This window comes from Leptinotarsa decemlineata, unplaced genomic scaffold, assembly GCF_025532065.1.
Source record: "Leptinotarsa decemlineata unplaced genomic scaffold, Ldec_3_MD MMD2_tig00001393_RagTag_RagTag, whole genome shotgun sequence".
In the NCBI taxonomy this organism is placed as follows: Eukaryota; Metazoa; Arthropoda; class Insecta; order Coleoptera; family Chrysomelidae; genus Leptinotarsa; species Leptinotarsa decemlineata.
In genome coordinates, this window is record NW_027412562.1 from 13,018,859 (window position 1) to 13,037,154 (window position 18,296).

Sequence of the window (18,296 nt, forward strand, 5' to 3'; positions counted from 1 at the left end):
GATCCCAGAAAGCCTTTGGCAATATTGGTAGTATACTGGAACTACGAAGAGAAGTATAAGTAGCCCGTTCTCTGAACACAAATGAAATTGTTGCCTCGGGCTTACCAAAAAATCAGTTATAGCCCAACATGCAATCAAAGAAGATATTAACATATATCTTTGGAAGAAACACAAATATTTGCTAAAACTCAGAATTACTATACGAAAAAGGAAGGCCATAGAAATTCATAATCTCAGAGACAATTTGAATTGAAAGAAAGCAGAAATTAACATAAGTAAAACCTGGCTACCTGTTCTAAACTGTACATAGATCAGGTCAATTGATTCAACCAATAGGAACGACGTCACACTGACCCGGTCACATCCACCACCAATGAAGTAAAATTGGAGACACCTTCTTATAATACCTACAGGCCAACAACCTAAAATTTCAACTAATTTTTCACATTTCACTATTGAGTAAAAATAAAGTTTATGTATCAAAATGTATATACATTTTTAAATACCTTAATATTTTGGAGTTGGCAACAATATTTTAATGTAATGTGGTTGGCGATGAAATAAAATGTTCTAAGATTGGTAATTCTGATAAATTTTACCATCGTTTAGTTTTATTTTAACTAAGTATAATCTAAATCGTGTAAATATAGACTCAAATTGCTGTGCTTTTTGTTAAAAAAATAAAATTGTTCCACGTGATTGTAAAAATTTTCATAATGACTTTTGCTATTTTTGCCATAATTATGTAATTGAAAACATCAAAGGAACATTACTGACTTTATGAACAAAGTTTACTTTGCATATATTGGTATAGAAATCAGTAATCGAGACGAGAGGTGTTTTCTGGCGTTCAATCTTATTCGAGCATGTATTCATAAACGATTCGTAGTGATCTCATCAATAAAAATAAGATTCGCCAGAATGGAGTGATTCGGTTTATGTCAGATGTCAAATTTAATAATAAAAATACACTTTTCAATAATCATAATCAACTTCTTGAGTCAGCTGAACGTTTCGAGATTCAAATGGCTAGACTCAAAGCTGTTATGTCCAAAGACTCTGGTGCCTGGCTGAATGCTCTTCCCTTGGCTTCTTTGGGTACCCTCTTAGATGATGCATCTTTTAGGATTTCGATAGGTCTTCGGTTAGGTTCTTCAATTTGTGTTAGTCATAAATGCAGATGTGGATCCACTGTAGAAGAAAATGATTACCATGACCTAAGTTGTAAATTAAGTTCTGACAGATTTTCAAGACATCATTCCATTAATGATCTTATAAAAAGAGCTCTAGCCACTGCAGAGGTTCCTTCAGTTTTTGAACCCCTTGGTGTTAGTCGAGATGATGGTAAGCGTCCAAACGGGATGAGTCTCCTTGGAAATTTGGAAAACCTCCAGTTGCAGCTTCACACCTTGCCGCTACGTCTAATTCTACTGGTGCAGCTGTCATGCTTGCAGAAAAATCAAAATTTCGGAAATACTCCACTTTGCTGGATTCTACTGTTTCTTTCTTGTTGCTATTGAAACCTTTGGTGTTTTTGGATCTCATGCTTATGAATTGTTGAAAGAAATTGGTAGAAGAATGATGAATTCCACCAATGACAACATTTTTGATTCAAAGAATCAGTATCGCCATTCAAAGGGGTAATGCCACATCGATATTGGGTACTCTTCCGTCTACTCAAAAATTAGATGAAATATTCATGAACCCACAAATCAAATCAATATTTCCTATGAACAACGCAAAATGGAGTCAGCAGATTGATCATTACTCAATTGTCTCAGAAGATGCAGAGGAAAATAAACAAGTTCTGGAATTATCTTTCTTTCAAAAATTCGAAAAAACCACCATGAACATTTCTAATTCAATTTCAAGAAATTTAACTTCAAATTCCTCATTCCGTTTGTCCAATAATGGGAAGAATCATTACATCTGTGATTACTGGAATGAAAACAGCGGTGGCGAACGTATCACCAACACCTGCAACACAATTGAATCAGTGAGACATTCCTCAGTCAAAACCCTTGTGCTTAATGGGTTGAAAAATATTGACACCTGTTTCATGAACAGTGCAATTCAATGTTTGTCAATTACGAGACGGTTACTGGAATATTTGGAAAATATTCCAATATATCAAGATATCAATACTAATATTTCTAATACGGAGGGTGCTTTAATCAAAACTTTCGCAGAAGTTATCAAGGAATTGTGGTCAGAAGATTCATCTGATAGAGCAGTGAACATAGTTTCCTTAAAAAGTCAGATCAGAGTTTTGCCCCTCGATTCATGGGTCATGCGCATCAAGACGCCCATGAGTTCCTTCGTTATCTTTTAGAAGGTTTACATGATGACGTTAATAGAATCATTGAGAAACCTAAACCGACCTTAACGGAGATTAACGAAAAATTGAGCGACAGCGAAAAAGCACAAGAGTCATGGCTGATTTATTTGAGTACATATAACTCAAAGATTGTAGATAATTTCGTTGGTCAATTAAAATCCACGATGAAGTGCACACATTGTGAAGACTCATCTGTAACCTTCGATCCTTTCTGGGATTTGTCACTATCCCCATACCACAAAGAACTGGCCAATTGAATTTATCACAGTGTTTCGATTTCTTCACAAGAGAGAAAACTTTGGATGGACATGAAAAACCGACGTGTTCAAGTTGCAAAGAAAGAAGAAAATGCACAAAGTCTCTATCGATCCATAAGTTTTCCCGTATTTTAGTATTCATTTTAAAAGATTTTCTGAAACAGAAAGATTTAAAGGCAAGTTGAATGTTGCCATCGAATTTCCTCTAGATGGATTAGACATGAACAATTATGCAGCAGAAAATGTGACTCCTTGTCGTTATAATCTATATGCACTTTCGAATCACACTGGATCTACCTACAGCGGACATTATACAGAATTCTGCAGACATTCTTATACTGGCACGTGGCACGAATACAATGATTCACACGTATCACCAATTTCACCAAAATCGCTTGTGAGTGGAGATGCATACATCCTTTTTTATGAAAAGGAGGAAACAAGTTCGCACCTCTGAGAGTTTTGAAATGTTATTTTTGTACTGTTGTTTTTAATGTTATAATGAATTAGTTATGTAAGATTTGTGTTATATTATAATAACTTTTCAATTTTCTCTAACCTCTATTATAATCGGATGTATGTAAGTAATAATTTTGCTGCTTTATTTTATACATCCTTACAACATATTTTATTAAAAATATAAACTATAACGATCAAAATGAAGCAGAAACTGGCAACTGACGTAACATAACGTCAAATTCCTTGATGTGACGTCATCGTTTCAACGCCAGAATGAATGTATTTGAATCACAGACGAATACCTACGTTTTGAATACATGAGCGCCAGAAAACGCCTAAGTGTTCTATTCATCGCGGTATTTTCCAGTCGCAATCCAACGAAGGAACAGTATTTCCCATCTCTACAGACTACTACTCTATCATATCATGAATGAGCTTCCAATCATTACTTCTTGTGCTGTTATCTATGTGGAACATAATTTAGAGTATTACAATATACAAACGGTAAAAATATGCGACTACCAAAGCATATTTATGAAAGTGAGGATTTTTGTATAAGTACAAAATTGCTAACATTTACAAATATTGCTGTGAGATACTGCTTCAACTATTCAACTTTTCCCAAAATTTTGTTTCTGAACCTGTCGGCTCCAGATGGTTCTCTTATTTGACCAAAAAATATTTAAACTAGTATGCCTGACGTTTTGTCTATTACTGCACTAGATATTATTAAAGACGATGATACAACAAAGTGCTACGGTTGTCCCTAAAGCAGATACCTCTTACATTAAACAGGCTAACAGAAAAAAAGGTTTGTGAAAACTTTTCATCAAATTTACCTAAATCCTATGCATCTTTGTATACTGAAACTGTATTTCATGGCAGTTTTTCTTATCACCCACCATTTTTTCGCAATATGATATCGATTTATTACTTCGAAAAATAGGAAAATTTTGATATAGGTATACGAATTTAGCAAATCATAGTTTTATGAATTGATTATATTTTTGCTTACAATCATATTTAATTACTTAAATTTTAATATAAATGGTTAATAGTCCGGTCAAATTAGAGTAAAAAATAAGAGTGAAAGTACATACATTTACAACAAGCTGCAATTGCGTGTAATTGTTCAAAACATAGTTAAAAATTAGATTTTAAAATTTCGAATGATTGCGATGCCTGGAAAAAAATTTATTCGAAGTCAAAGGTCAAAAATCTCGAAAAAAGTTAGTTTTTCACGATTTTCAGGAAAACGGTAAGTTTTATCATAAAATAACATCAGATAAAAATTGTAGATCATAAAATTCTCTACAAAAAAATGTATAAATACTTTTTTTTTCTTAGAGCCACCGTTTTTGAGATACGACGAGTCAAAAAGTTGTAATCGTCATTATATGCATAAGTATGCCAAATACAACTATTTTTGTTGGTGAAGATGTAGACTTACTCGTACTTCTTACTGCTCGAACTTCACCTTAAGAAACAATTTTCTTTCTAAAGCTAGGAAAAGCTCAAAGTCAAACCGAAATATATTCGTCAAAAAGTTTATCTACATTTGCAAAAAGTCAAAATCATGTACTATTTTTACACGCAATAACTGGCTGTGATACGACGTCTGCATTTTACAGGAGGGGTAAAGCAACAGTCTTTAAAATGTTTGAAAAACAAGATTTAGTTCAATGTGCTGAAGTTTTCAAAAAAAATAATTCGAGTAAACAAGAAATTATCACCAACGGAATTCAGTTTCTTCTTTCTATGTACAAAGCTCCGAAAAAAACCACCTGCTTAGATAAGTATCGATATGCATGTATCGTAAAAAACACTAAAAATAAGAAACAGGTTCCATTAGCTTGTCTTCCTCCACCCTCAGTCGCTGCTCATCAACATCTTTTCCGGGTATATTACCAAGTTCAAGTGTGGCTTGGTTATCAGCTAGACCTAAGAGACTGGGGTTGGAAGTTGGTCGACAATGCATTAGAACCTATTCAGACTTTACTTCCACCTGCGCCGGAAAAACTGCTGAACACAATATTTTGCAACTGTAAAAAGGGATGCAGCGCTAAATGTGGTTGTAAAAAACTTGGACTGTTGTGTTCTCTGGCATGTACACATTGTCAAGGCCAGTCATGTTCTAATGCTGAATCACCAATAGTGGAGGATTCATTTGATACCAACGAGGAAACATGCGATACATCACTCTTGACGCAGTTTACCTACACCCAGGATGAACATCAAGAAGAAGAACGACAAGAAGAAGTATTTGAAGGTTATGACTCAGATGAATACATTTTTACATTTTTTTAATTTCAATCGCTTTTATAATTTCCGACCCTTCCTAATATATTTTATTATGCAAGTTTTCAATCTGACAGAATCACAACAGACATGTGGAATAGGCCTACTGGGGAAACCACGTTAAAAAAAACGCGCTAAGTACACTACCTCATAGGTGGCGTGGAAACGTGTGCATATTATGACGATTACAACTTTTTGACTCGTCGTATCTCAGAAACGGTGGCTCTAAGAAAAAAAAGTATTGATACATTTTTTGTAGAGAATTTTATGATCTACAATTTTTATCTGAAGTTATTTTATGATGAAACTTACCGTTTTCCTGAAAATCGTGAAAAACCACTTTTTTTCGAGATTTTTGACCTTTGACCTCGACTCGCAATCATTCGGAATTTTAAAATCATATTTTCAACTATGTTGACCAGATTATAAATTATAACATTTTTTCATATTTTCTTTCCTTTTTCCCAGTAAAATTCCTTGCCTAGCTTTTTCGCCTATGAATTGTTCTCTGTGAAGCAGTGAACTCAATACTACCCTCGAGAGAGTATGTGGTACTGCACTCGACCAGACGCTACGACGAAGTGAAGACAAAGAGATCGGAAACTGACCAACGTCCTCAGTTCAATCGGTATGGAGCCCAGCTCACTTACCCTTTCAGCTGTTAATTGTCGAAGAAGGACAAATGGGTGCATGACTGAGGGGATAGCGGTATGAAGTCTTCAGACATCAGTACCACCCTTCACGGGGTACCCCTACTTGGCTGGGGTGGGATGGATGAAAAAGCTATTCGTCCGTTAACGGGGGACATGAGGGCCTCATTCGACAGAGTGTCGGGGCCTTCTATATCGGGAGGGGTCGTCTACAGTATAGTCTATAGCTTCCCTAAGTTTCGCGCTTCGTTAAATAGTAGCGGATAGGCTCCGCCCATACGCTCCCTAGCGCGCAAATGCGAATAAAGTCGATTCTGACTTTGCGAATACAGAATACTCGTTATCTTATTTCAGTCAGATTTATGGGCCTATGGCCCCTTATCCTTTCGGCTGTTTGAGTTTCTCTTGGGTTCCTGTGGCGGGGCGGCAGGGGATTGCATGGTCCTCTGTCGGCTTCTTTTGGCTCTTGGCCCTGTGTATGGAAGTCGCAGCGTACTTCTTTGGCTTTGCGGCCGTGTAGGCACCATTTCTTGTTTTATTTTCCGGCAAGCATGGATTGCAGTACCGGAAACTTCACTATATAGAAGCGCTTGCAGCTGCCCTAAGGCCGTTGGGAGACCTTCGGAAGAGCTGTAGGCGTTCTTTGACGATGAGACGTCCCTCGCATACGAGACGTTGCTCCTGATTGTGTTTCTTCCGACAGGCCTTGGGTTTGTGGTCTGTCTGTTTTCGTTCGGTCTATCTGAGCCCCTTTTATTGTCAGGGCGTTCTGGGCACCCATAGAAGCTCGCTGGGTGTTCTCCCTTGCAGTTAAAGCATCGCAAGGGCGAGTTTTTAGGTCTTTTGCATTCCTTGGTCATGTGCCGTCCGGCACATCTGACGCAGGCTGGAAATACTTTACAGTTGCGTTGCGTGTGACCGAACTTTTGGCATCTGTAACATTCTCGGCTTCTGTGTTTCGGCGCTTACACGCACGTTTTGAATTTCGGTGATCTCATATATTTTGTTTTGGTTCCTTGGAACCAAAACAAGCACGAACGGTATCGGTACCTTGTTAGCTTTACTCAGGCGGGCTACGGAAAGGATCTCAAATCCTTTGCCCTGGAGTTCGGTCTTGATGTCGTCACACTCTATGGATTCCGGGACTCCCCGAAAAACTACTCTGAGTGGTTTTTCGCTTTTCTCTTGATTGAGGATCCGAGTAATTCTCCTATAATCATCTGTATTTTTAAGATGGACTTCAATTCCATCTGTTGTGTTCACCGCCCGCAATATGGAGATGTTTTGCGCAGCAGCAATCGTGTTAAAAGCTTTCCACTTTTCTTTTGCGCGGATGGTAATAGGTGGAGGCGTATCAGCTTTTTTGTGTGTTTCTACCCGGTCATTTTTCGGGGTGTCTGTTACTAGTTCTTCGTCGCCTACTTCCATTGAGTCAGGTGGCGGGACTTCTGTTTCCTCTGTATTTGCCGACTCAGTTTTCTGAGTGGGCTTTTGAATTTGATCTTCCAGTGCCACGCCCGGCTTTTGTGATAAGGCGGGTGTGGTTTTATTTGATTTTGGCTTATTGGTCCATTTAGTCTGGGAAAAACCGGGTTTTACCTGTTTGATTTGTTGAGCCGTTTCTGGCTCTTTTTTTCCTCTTTTTTGGAACATTTGCCGCTTGGCTTTCTTCGCCAGTCCAGATCGCTAATGACAGAGTCGGAGTCGATAAGACGATGAATTAGAGGTTTTTTGTTTCTCAAATTCAAGTCCATTCTCTTTGCAAATAATTTATATGCTTCCACTAGTTCGGTACTACTTATTTCATAGTATTCTATAATATTTGATATTATAGCCAGACTTGCTTCTTTTGGCTTTTTACGAACTTTCGTTAAATTTAAAATTGCTTCTATAACTTGTTCCATCTCGAAAGATAGATGCTACACTTTGAAATTAATTTGACTTTGCGAGTCGAGTATATCGAGTATATATACTACTTATAGTCAGGGACATAGCTAGGCATTGGCGGTAGGGGCCCCGCCAAGGGCGCAGAATACATAGGGGCGCAAAATTTCCCTTGTTAAAAAAAATGCAAGTAAAACAAAAAAAGAGTATAGAAGTAAAACAAAAGTATAAGAGTAAAAATAACCTCTTTCACACCAAGTTGCACGAAATGAACATTAACGAAGTGAATCAACAAACAATATTTATTAAATAACTCATTAATTTCTAATTTTGTGGTTTTTTCTGTGCGTTCGAAAGATTTTCGCTCAACCACTTCGTAACGAACGGGGAATTTTCGGTTGAATTGGTTTTTACAGTTGGCAGCGCTCCCGACTGGCCGTCTGCTGATTGCAACTCAGTAGTAGTCTGCACTTGTACGGTAACGGTGTTGTACACTGGTAATATGAACACTGGTAATATGTTCGTTTTACGTTCTTGATGGATATTTTTATAAAATTAAGTTAAAACACTTTCTTGGTATTCTTTACAATTATTTTCTACATAACTTCGTCGACTCTTAAACTCAAGTTTAACTTAAAATAAAGTCAAGGCTCCGTTAAATAAACTGTGTCCATAGTTGGTCGGTCGGTAGCCAAGCGGTTCGGCGTGTGTGCTTTGTTGACTCACTCTAATTGACTGCCGTGTTGGTCGGTGGTTCAAGCCTTAGTCTGAACGATCGATCTTCACTTGTTACCGTCCAACCCGTGTTAGGAATCACACGTTAAAAGGTAAGACCTCGTTAATCCTTAGCTCGCACAAGTTTCTACTTCTGAGGGTTGTCGTTCGTAGGGGTGCGACAGCTGGTTAACGGAAAAACAGATTTTAAAAAACAGATTTTTTTTTAAACAGTTATAGTTATATATAGTTATAATAATAGTTATTTTTTTCTAGAATGGAGGCCGAAAAAACCGTCAGGATGTGCCTTTAAAAAAGCTCGAGAAGCATGGAACGAGGCAGGAACGAAACTTGCTATGAGTTTGGGGAGAGGGTTAAGTCAAGGGGATCCTGGACCATCGAACTTACCCGAGACAAGAGAAAGAGATAGCGTATACGCTGTCACCAGCACAACAGAAGTTTTGGAGAGTGAGGAAGGTCTCACGAAAGAAAGAAGCCAATCTGATAATGTTGTCAGCTTTGAAACGGGAGCCGTAGAACAAATAGCCTCTTCAGAAGAAGAAGTTTGTCTTGAGGAAAATGATATAGACTGCCTTACAAATCTGGTGGAAGTGAGTAAAGTTTCGGAAATTACTTATGACGATCCCTGCAAGTGGCCGAATATCACTGATTTAGTTCGAACTAAGCTCGTAGAACGTAGTCCATAAACAGTATACGTAGACAACTTCAATTTCCCTGTATCTGATGATGCTAGACATTTGAGCAAAAAATGGTTTTTCAAAGGACTTTCAAATGGGGAGCGTGTCAATAAAAGGCAATGGATGTTGTACAGTGAATCCAAAAATGCTGTTTTTTGTTTTCCTTGCATTTTGTTTGGAAAAAAGAATAATTCTGCGCCTGGGTTTGCTGATACTAATGTAGAATTCAGAAATTGCAAACATCCAAATCCTCACATCCAACTGCATGAAAATACTGAAACACAAAGAACGTGCTATGTAGAATGGAAAGAGCTTGAGGTAAGGCTAAAAAAATGCCTGTTTTGATGCGGATTTGCAAAGACAACTGACAACTGAAAAGGAAAAGTGGCGATAAATACTGACAATTGTTATTAATGTCGTAATGTTCTGCGCCAAAAACAACCTACCGCTAAGGGGATCTTCTGATTTTATTGGTGATCAAAACTGCGGCGTGTTTTAAGCACATTAGAGTTGATTAGCCACTATCATCCATTGCTTAGACAGCACATATCTTACGTCAGATCTAATAAGAACGTGACCAGCTACTTTTCACCAACTATTCAGAATGAAATCGTCAAAATTTTAGGGAACAGGGTGCGTTGTCATATTTTAGGAAAAGTGAAAGTAGCCAAGTATTTTTCTATTCTTTTTGATTGTACCCCTGACGTGTCACACACAGAACAAATGAGCCAGATTTTAAGATTCGTTGAGATTTCTAATGGAGATTGTAAGATTGTCGAAAGTTTTGTCGATTTTCTAGTTATCCACAAAAAGACTGGCGAAGGAATGTCTAACGAAATAATCTCCAAGTTAAAAGAAGATGGGTTGGACATCAAAGACTGCGGAGGGTAAGGATTCGACAACGGCTCTAACATGGCCGGCATTTACAATGGCGTGCAGGCTCACATCAGTCGCATAAATGAACTGGCCAAGATTGTACCCTGTGCAGCACACAGCTTGAATTTGGTTGGTGTACATGCAGCAGAAGTGTCTCCAATGATGATAACTTTCTTTGGGAGTTTGTAAAACTATATTTGGACACAACTGTGAAAGGGCACTCCGACACTCGGTGGTCATCGAAAAGGCAGGCAATAACATCTGTGGAAAAGAATATTACAGGCTTATACACTGCTTCAAAAGGGATGACGAACAATGAAGAATGAAACAAAGAAACTACATTAGGAGCATCAAGTATTATCAAGAATATTGACTTCAAATTTGTCTGTCTTCTCCATTTGTGGTAATATTGGTTTCTGTGGTCTGTACAAACAAATTGTTGCAAAGGAAAGACACATCTCTAGACGCTGCATCCAAAAGTTTAAGCGCTTTAAGCAAGAAATTCCAAAAAAGGCGTAAAGGGGGGATAGAAGACACCATAGCCAAAGCTGTTAAAGACTTCTGAAGAAATTGACGTTGACTGTAGCTTCCATGAAAAACGTATTAAACGTAAAAAGACTTTGGATTCAGAAAAGTCAAAAGACGAAGGGTGCTTCATTTCTGCGAAACAATATTTTCAACGAGAATGTTTTTGTGTGTATGACAGACTGACTGCTGAAATGACGACCAGGTCTAAAGCATTTGAGGAAGTTGCCAACAACTTTCAGTTTCTGGTCTTTAGCTACATTGGAGAATTGTGCAATGACTTTGGCCTAAAGTACAATCAAGATGTGGATAGTTACGAACTGTTGAAAAAAATCGGCATCTTCAAATTTCAGATGATTGAGCTCATTGAGGACATTGAATCAGCTTCACATTTAGATATTCTAAAAACTATACATGCTTATCAAGTACAAGATGCGTATCCGAATATCGAGATAAGTTTGAGGATACATCTCACCATACCAGTGAGCGTCGCAAGCTGTGAACGTAGCTTCAGTAAATTGAAGCTTATCAAGAACTACCTCCGTTCACGAACAGGCCAAACACGACTCACAAGTTAGGCGATTCTTTCAATAGAGTATGAAGCTACTTCCAAACTAAAGTTAGATGATGTAATTTCAGAATTTGCATCAATCAAAGCTAGAAAAATAAGTTTTTTGTTACATTTTGTGCATGAGTGTCAATACATTACCACAGCATAGATTAACAATCAGCATGGACACTTGGCCAATGCCGCCTTTGATGTGGAAAAGTATCTAGATGCCATTTTGGGAAGTGACGATAAGAGGGCAAGACTCGCGAAATGGTTTTGGACAGGTTCGCACTCAAACTTTTTTATTTCCAAAATGCCTATATAATTTTGATATACTTTACGGAATAGATCCAAATTCAATTGATATAATAATTCTCGTGCAGACATTCTAATTTCAGGCATAGTGATGTGCAACTAAAGAATTGAAAAACAAATTACCAGAAAATACATACAAAAAACTAACTGTCACGAAAGAAAATGAGTGCACAGCTTGATTTTCAATGGCATTACACATTATGTCGACGTTTCGACCTTTTATTTGGTCATCCTCAGTACAGTTGAATTATTATGAAGGAAACAGTAACATTGTGGTTTCAGGGTTAAAAACATTGATGATATGAATAAAAAAAAAGCTATACATGAAATTTCGAATACTAAAACTGTCACACAGATACCACACCAGGTGAATAGTTCATACACTGAACGTACCAACAAATTAGATTGTTGATGAAAAGTACATTAAAATAATTTTCAGGATATAATTGAGAAGCGGATAGCTCATTTGAAAAAGTGAGATTTGATTTACTTCGTCTAATGAAAAATACACACAGCACCTCCTGTGAAAAGCATTATTTGAGAGATTATATCCTAAAGAAATTAAGACAATGAAGAAATTTTGTTGTAAAAACATTAAGTATCTCTACAATAGCAATGTTGCTGTTTACAAAAATAATAGATAGGCTCTATGAAAACTGATATTAACTTAGTGGAGAATGTGCTTCCCTCTCTTGGTCCTTCGGAAACACGAAAAAACTTATTTTGGATTTTGAACTGTTACTTTTACAACTATTTACAGCACAAACGTGTCCACCTATTAGTTTTTCCATTATGTTAAAAGTTAAAATTCACGATACGCACAGAACACAGGTAACAACCAACAGTTATCACCCATCATTTTGATATTCCACTGTCCCTGGTATCGTTTCTCCATCTCTTTATGTCCCGATGAAATCGTTTCCCTTGCTCATGACCAAGATGCCTAGGAACTCTGGTGCATCAACGATTAGATTTTGTTTAGAACTTTTTGGAGGAACCATTTATTGATTTCAACGATATTTACCAGTTTTTTCAAGATGGCGATATTCTGAATTGTTCGAGTCGCCGCTGAGTCAGTCAAATTAATTGTTATCTGTCATTGTCAAAAAGTATTTTCAACATTTGATGTTTTGAAATTGAAATTTTTTGTCATCCCAATATCTTTACATTGTTCGTAGTTTTTATTATAGTTTTCGTTCGTTAGTTCTTAGTTAGTTTAGTTTGGTTACATTTTCCAGTAGTAATAAGAAATAATTTTATATGTGTATAAGGATACTTTTTATAAAATGGGACAATTTTGTATTTTGTGTGGACAGTGTAAACATTCGAGTAATCATCTGAGGCGTTTTCTGTCGCTCAAACGTATTCTTCTGTGATTCAAATACATTCATGGCGTTGAAACGATGACGTCACATGAATTATTATTTGAAACGTATTCATTATCATTCAAAACAATGAGCCATTACCTACCTGCTGTCAAACACGTTATGATTAGTTTAAAATGGAGAGAGTTGAAAAAATACAATGTCACCTCGAAATATAAAACAGATTTCGATACTCAGCCTGAATTTTTTTCTGAAACTTGCCTAATTTATTCAAAATTTGCTAAATAATATTTTATCTAAGATTCCTAAAAACCCTGGTGTTGGTAACGCTTAGATTTTGTTTTGAACTTTTTGAAGGAACCACCTGTTGCTTTTAACAACACTTACGAGAGTTTTCCCAAGATGGCGCTATTCTGAATTGTTCGAGTCCCCGCTGAGTCAGTCAAATTAATTATTATCTGTCATTGTCAAAAAGAATTTTCAACTTTTGGTATTTTGAAATTGATATTTTTTGTCATCCCAATCTTTACATTGTTCGCATTTTTTATTATAGTTTCCGTTCGTTAGTTCTCAGTTATTTTAGTTTGGTTACATTTTTCAGTAGTAATAAGGAATAGTTTTATATAGTGTATAAGGATACTTTTTGTAAAATGGGACAATTCTGTATTTTGTGTGGACACTGTAAAAATTCAAGTAATCATCTGTATTCAGTGCCAAAGGTAAATGAAACATTTTATAATTACTGTCAATCCACCACGGATAAACTAAGTTTGTATCAGCCTACACCAAAAACCAACTTCATATTTTGAATAATCCTTCACCCTTTCAAATCCACCTTCTGCTACTAGAGTATCTTTACTTTCTTAATCATAATATCAAATTGAAAATAAACATTCACTTATGCTTTTTTTAATTTTTTTTAAATACAACTTAATACCTAGTTGCAAGAAAAGTGTACTCATAGAATCATAGATACCTACAGATGAATATTACAGTATGCAGATAGATTTATTGCATTTCTACAGAATTATTATGAGAAGTAAGTAAGTTTACAGTTACATGAAATTCAACATCCATTCAAAATATCATGATATTAATATCAGCATAAAATTTAAAACAAATAAAATTAAATCTATATCAACAATTAATAAATCATAGATTAAGTTTGAAAATCACTGACTGAGTAGGGCTCCACATCAAACAAATAGTTTCCCAAGCCTAACAGAATGTTGTATATTTTTGAAATCTTGTGGAAAATTATTGTAGAACTCGAGGGTGTTGTACTGTGGACTTGTATAAAAAAAATTTAGTGGGTGGTTAAAAGACTACTCATGTATGATGAGAAACCTAATGCTCTCTTAAATATATACTCGTAGTAATTGTTAGCATATAGAATTCCAAGCAACCAAACAGTATGCTCTTTTAACTTTACTTGTTCTCAATTGGTGATTTGAATGGTTTTATTTGTGCATTGTACCTGATCAAAATCTGTAATTTATAGGATGAAAACAAGAGGAAACTGTGGATGGATGCTGTTAGAAAATATCTGCCTGATGGTGCTTTTATTTGCTCAAAGCATTTTCCCATCCATTTTATTGGTGAGAAAAAACTATTGAAGGTTGCCAAACCATCATGCATGTGAGTATTCAGTTTCTACAGCACTACCTATAAATCCTATCAAAGATTTGTATATTTTTTCAAGGTGCACTTATAGAGAAGTACTCAATTGTACGAATTTCAAGAAAACGTGCACCATTTCCAGAACCAGTTTACTAATAATTTCTGCAGTTGGAAAGTATCCGTTGAATAAGGTATCAAAAGCAAATTTGATCACATACAAATCAAGAGAGAACACTTGGTGTTATCAGAATGATAAATATCAAATTATTCATATATGAAATGATAAGTAACCCCTTCTAGCTTTACCTATCTACAAAAAAAGGTTCTTTTCAACCGGCTGTTCTCTAACGGTAACCCTGAGAAGTTCGCAGTTGGAAACAAACACTCTATGCCATTCATTTCTCTTGAAGTTCAATTCAAGCATATCAATGTTCTTTTACAAATTTCATATAAGGCTCATAACGGACTTTAAAGAAAGTTATTGATAACATAATATGAGAAGAGATATTTATGTAACCATTATTTAATTGAATCATGTTGAAAAAGGGATATGTCACAAATTGTAAAAATGTGTGGAGTTTAGTTATAACATTTCATATTATTTTTCATTTCAATGATCGCAACTGCTGTTTTGTTCAATATTTTACATCATATTTTCCCTTGATACCTTTCATAAAAATACATCATTATTCAATACGGGCTAATATGTGCTAATATCATTCTATAAATAACAGGTGATAGTGGAAGAAAGGGGTAAAGTTGAAGAACATTTTCTATAAATGCCTGATTCACAGAAAATTAACTTCATTAACTTTACCCTCTATTTCCTGATATTTCATATTTGTCAATATCTGTGTAAGCTTACTGCTTATACATGGAAATAATAAACATGTCATTATTATAAACAGCCTCTTCTGAGAACATAATAAAAAAAAGCTTTATCTTTTAGAATCTTCTTGTGAGACAGTTATAATGAAATGCCAGTAGGAATTTAAAAAAAAATAATGAAAAAGTTGTTATCGAACAAAGGGTTATATTTAGTTTAGAATCGCACGTTGAAAGGTAAGATTTCGTTAATTCCTGTTCGCACAAGTTTCGACTTCTGAGGGCTGCCGTTCGTAGGGAAACGACAGCTGGTTTACAGAAAAACCAATTTTAACAAATACCATTTTAGTTTTTTGTCCATATTTATTTACAGGAATCTCAATTTATTCAGTTTTGTTTACAATAAATTATATAACAAAGAAAGCTTGTGCTGTAACCACTTATACTACTACTACTATAATTATTATAGACACATTTATGTGTGTTTAATGAAGGACAAAATTAAAGTAATGAAAAACATTTGCATGAGTAAAGAGTGAGATTCTTAAAAATATTTTCATCATCACAGAAGAAATTGATTTTATCAGAGTAGTTATTTTCAAGTCTCAACATTTTAGATGTTGGAGATGGAGGATGATACCCATAGTTAGTTAAGTGATATGGTGTAATAAATAGCTTTATTTGTCTGATGGACCTTCGTGGAACGTTGAAAGTTATAGGGGAGAGAATTTCCGGACAATCAATGAAACCAGATATAATTTTGAATAGATAAAATAATGATTTAGTGTAACTTCGATTCTGAAATCAGCATGAAATATTTCTAAAATCGAACTGAATGTATAAACCCATCCTGTCTAATTTCGTAATAGTTAGTTTCCTGGCTTTGCCCTGATCATTTTCAGTAAAAATATTTGACTGAAACTGAGACAATCATATTCAGTTGCGTTGATGAAGTAATCTTAGAGAATAAAGTTGATACTGAAATTAGTTTCAATGAATATCTTATGAGGAGTACTTCGTCAACGCCGCTGACTGTCATAGTTGCAGTTGAAACGTTTGGAGTTTACCAAAGAAGACAACGGCAAAACCCGAAAACCAACCAAAACATTGAAGTCAGTCATGAAATCATACTACATGAGCTATTGAAAATTGTTGATGAAGGATGCTGAAATTTTCCCAGATTCAAAGATTGATTTTCATTTTTTTATAACTGGTTTTATTTTTCAGTTTGCAGTTGGATTATCCAGCGGAAAAAACTCCGTTTGAAACATGAACAACTGAAATACTTGAATTCCTATATTTAGTTCTGTGATCAGTTTTTTCAAAGAATATTTGATAAAGCTTCTGCCAAATATCTGATAAGGATTGTGTGATTATTTATATAGATTTATTAATTTAATTAAATAACATTTATTGATCTAAAGGGTAAAACATGTTTTAGACAAGTAAATTGATGGATATATAGCCGTTACTATGTGGTAGAAGATCATCATGAAAAATTTAGATTTTAGACAAGTTCTATTGTGAAATTGACGTGATAGTCATTTTTATAATAAAAATAGGCATTTTGATATTTTTTATTTCTCAGTGAAACCGCCCCTGAACTTCCACTAAACGTTTTTCCTAGTCCATCCTGTAGTATTCTACCCGATTCACACTCTGTCACAAAACATCCATTGGCAAATTCTAGCAGTATTCAACTAGAGAATATTCCTAACCCCATTTTGGTTTCAAATACTTGATGACATCTAGATTGAACCAAGATCATTTGGAGGTGATAATGTTCACATATCCATAACAATTCCAATCAACTTTGCTGATATCATTTTCAGCATTTTTGGAATGATGAGAGCTGCAGGTGGATGCAATACTCATCCCGAGTCAATTCAAGTTGGACAAATATTCCGCCTAATGTCCCTCTATTCTCTGATAAAACCGCCCAGGGAAAGTAATGTTAGTGGAGGAGAAATGATGAAATCCCTTCTTCATATTGGAGATCTGAAAGAAAAACAGCAAAAATTTATATTCTATATTGAAATAGAAGAAACTATCTCCGAAATTGAAGAGGACTTCTCAGGTATTGATGAAGCTTTTGCTTATTTCTGTGAATATGTTGCAAAAAAAATTAAAGGCGACACCAAATGTGGAGAATGTTTGGATTCGATATTGGAGAAGGGAAATGAAATATTCAATTCCCTCATAAGAAACAAAAGCAGAGGATTTTTAACATTACCATCACAAAAAATTAATAGCTTTCTTCACGATGTTGAAGCCACAATAATATCAGGTGTTTTTGAGAGGGAACTTAAAAGAAATTGCTTTCCAGTAATTTTAATCAAATTGTCAAATTTTTCTCCCAAAAATATTGTAGGTTGTGAACACCACAAGGAAGAATTGTCAAGAGAGGCACTGAGGGCATATTTGATCTCTAGATTGAATATCTGCTGTGCTAAAGAGCATAATGAAAGAAAATAAAAATTAAAAAAAAAAATACAATTTTCTGTGAGTCAAATTTCGAAAAATCTGAAAATATCTGTTGAGATGTGATACTCTCATCAGCTGTATGTTTTTTTTTAGATTTGATTGAATATTTTCAAAAAACTACCAGTATCATAATTGATGATCACATTGTTTGAAAAAAAGAACTCTTTTACACACTCAATGTAAAAGGTTGTAGTAAGCAATTAAAGTATATCAGAAGACATTTTGTATTTGTATTCTAAAAGACACTAAACTACTTTCATACAGTCTGTAGAAATTCAACCATGGTGTTCTCTGAACATTACGGTATTTTACTTTTCGTGGGAACCTGAATATAAAAGAAATCCCATCACAAGGAAACTGGAAGTTAATTTACCACTAGTAAGGATATTAAATACAATTTCACCTCAGACTGATAAAAAACTAACTTAACTTTTGAACGGTTTGACGTAGAAACATGAAAAAAACGTTTGGGGGCTAT

At 35.3% G+C, this 18,296-nt stretch overlaps 1 protein-coding gene across 3 annotated transcripts; it reads left to right on the forward strand.

Moving 5' to 3' along the window:
• The first annotated feature begins 8,585 nt into the window (after positions 1 to 8,585).
• LOC141482540 (uncharacterized) lies at positions 8,586 to 16,905 on the forward strand. 3 transcript variants are annotated; one of them, XM_074176022.1, is made up of 4 exons: positions 8,621 to 9,211; positions 14,391 to 14,527; positions 14,592 to 14,700; positions 16,562 to 16,905. In XM_074176022.1, exons 1-4 carry the CDS (start codon positions 8,957 to 8,959, stop codon positions 16,598 to 16,600), a joined length of 540 nt encoding a protein of 179 aa, XP_074032123.1. In that variant the 5' UTR covers positions 8,621 to 8,956; the 3' UTR covers positions 16,601 to 16,905. The 3 variants fall into 3 exon arrangements, with proteins under 3 accessions (XP_074032121.1, XP_074032123.1, XP_074032124.1); XM_074176020.1 differs by having other exon boundaries at positions 8,586 to 9,211; positions 14,592 to 16,905; XM_074176023.1 differs by lacking the exon at positions 14,592 to 14,700 and having other exon boundaries at positions 8,632 to 9,211.
• The last annotated feature ends 1,391 nt before the right edge of the window (positions 16,906 to 18,296 follow it).

What these genes read in the sequence shown, in the direction of transcription:
- LOC141482540 (XM_074176020.1), top strand. Translation starts at nt 8,957, where the DNA reads ATGAGTTTGGGGAGAGGGTTAAGTCAAGGGGATCCTGGACCATCGAAC. An exon ending in GCCTTACAAATCTGGTGGAA is followed by an intron (nt 9,212 to 14,390) that starts GTGAGTAAAGTT and finishes TGTAATTTATAG; the next exon opens with GATGAAAACAAGAGGAAACT. An exon ending in GTTGCCAAACCATCATGCAT is followed by an intron (nt 14,528 to 14,591) that starts GTGAGTATTCAG and finishes TATTTTTTCAAG; the next exon opens with GTGCACTTATAGAGAAGTAC.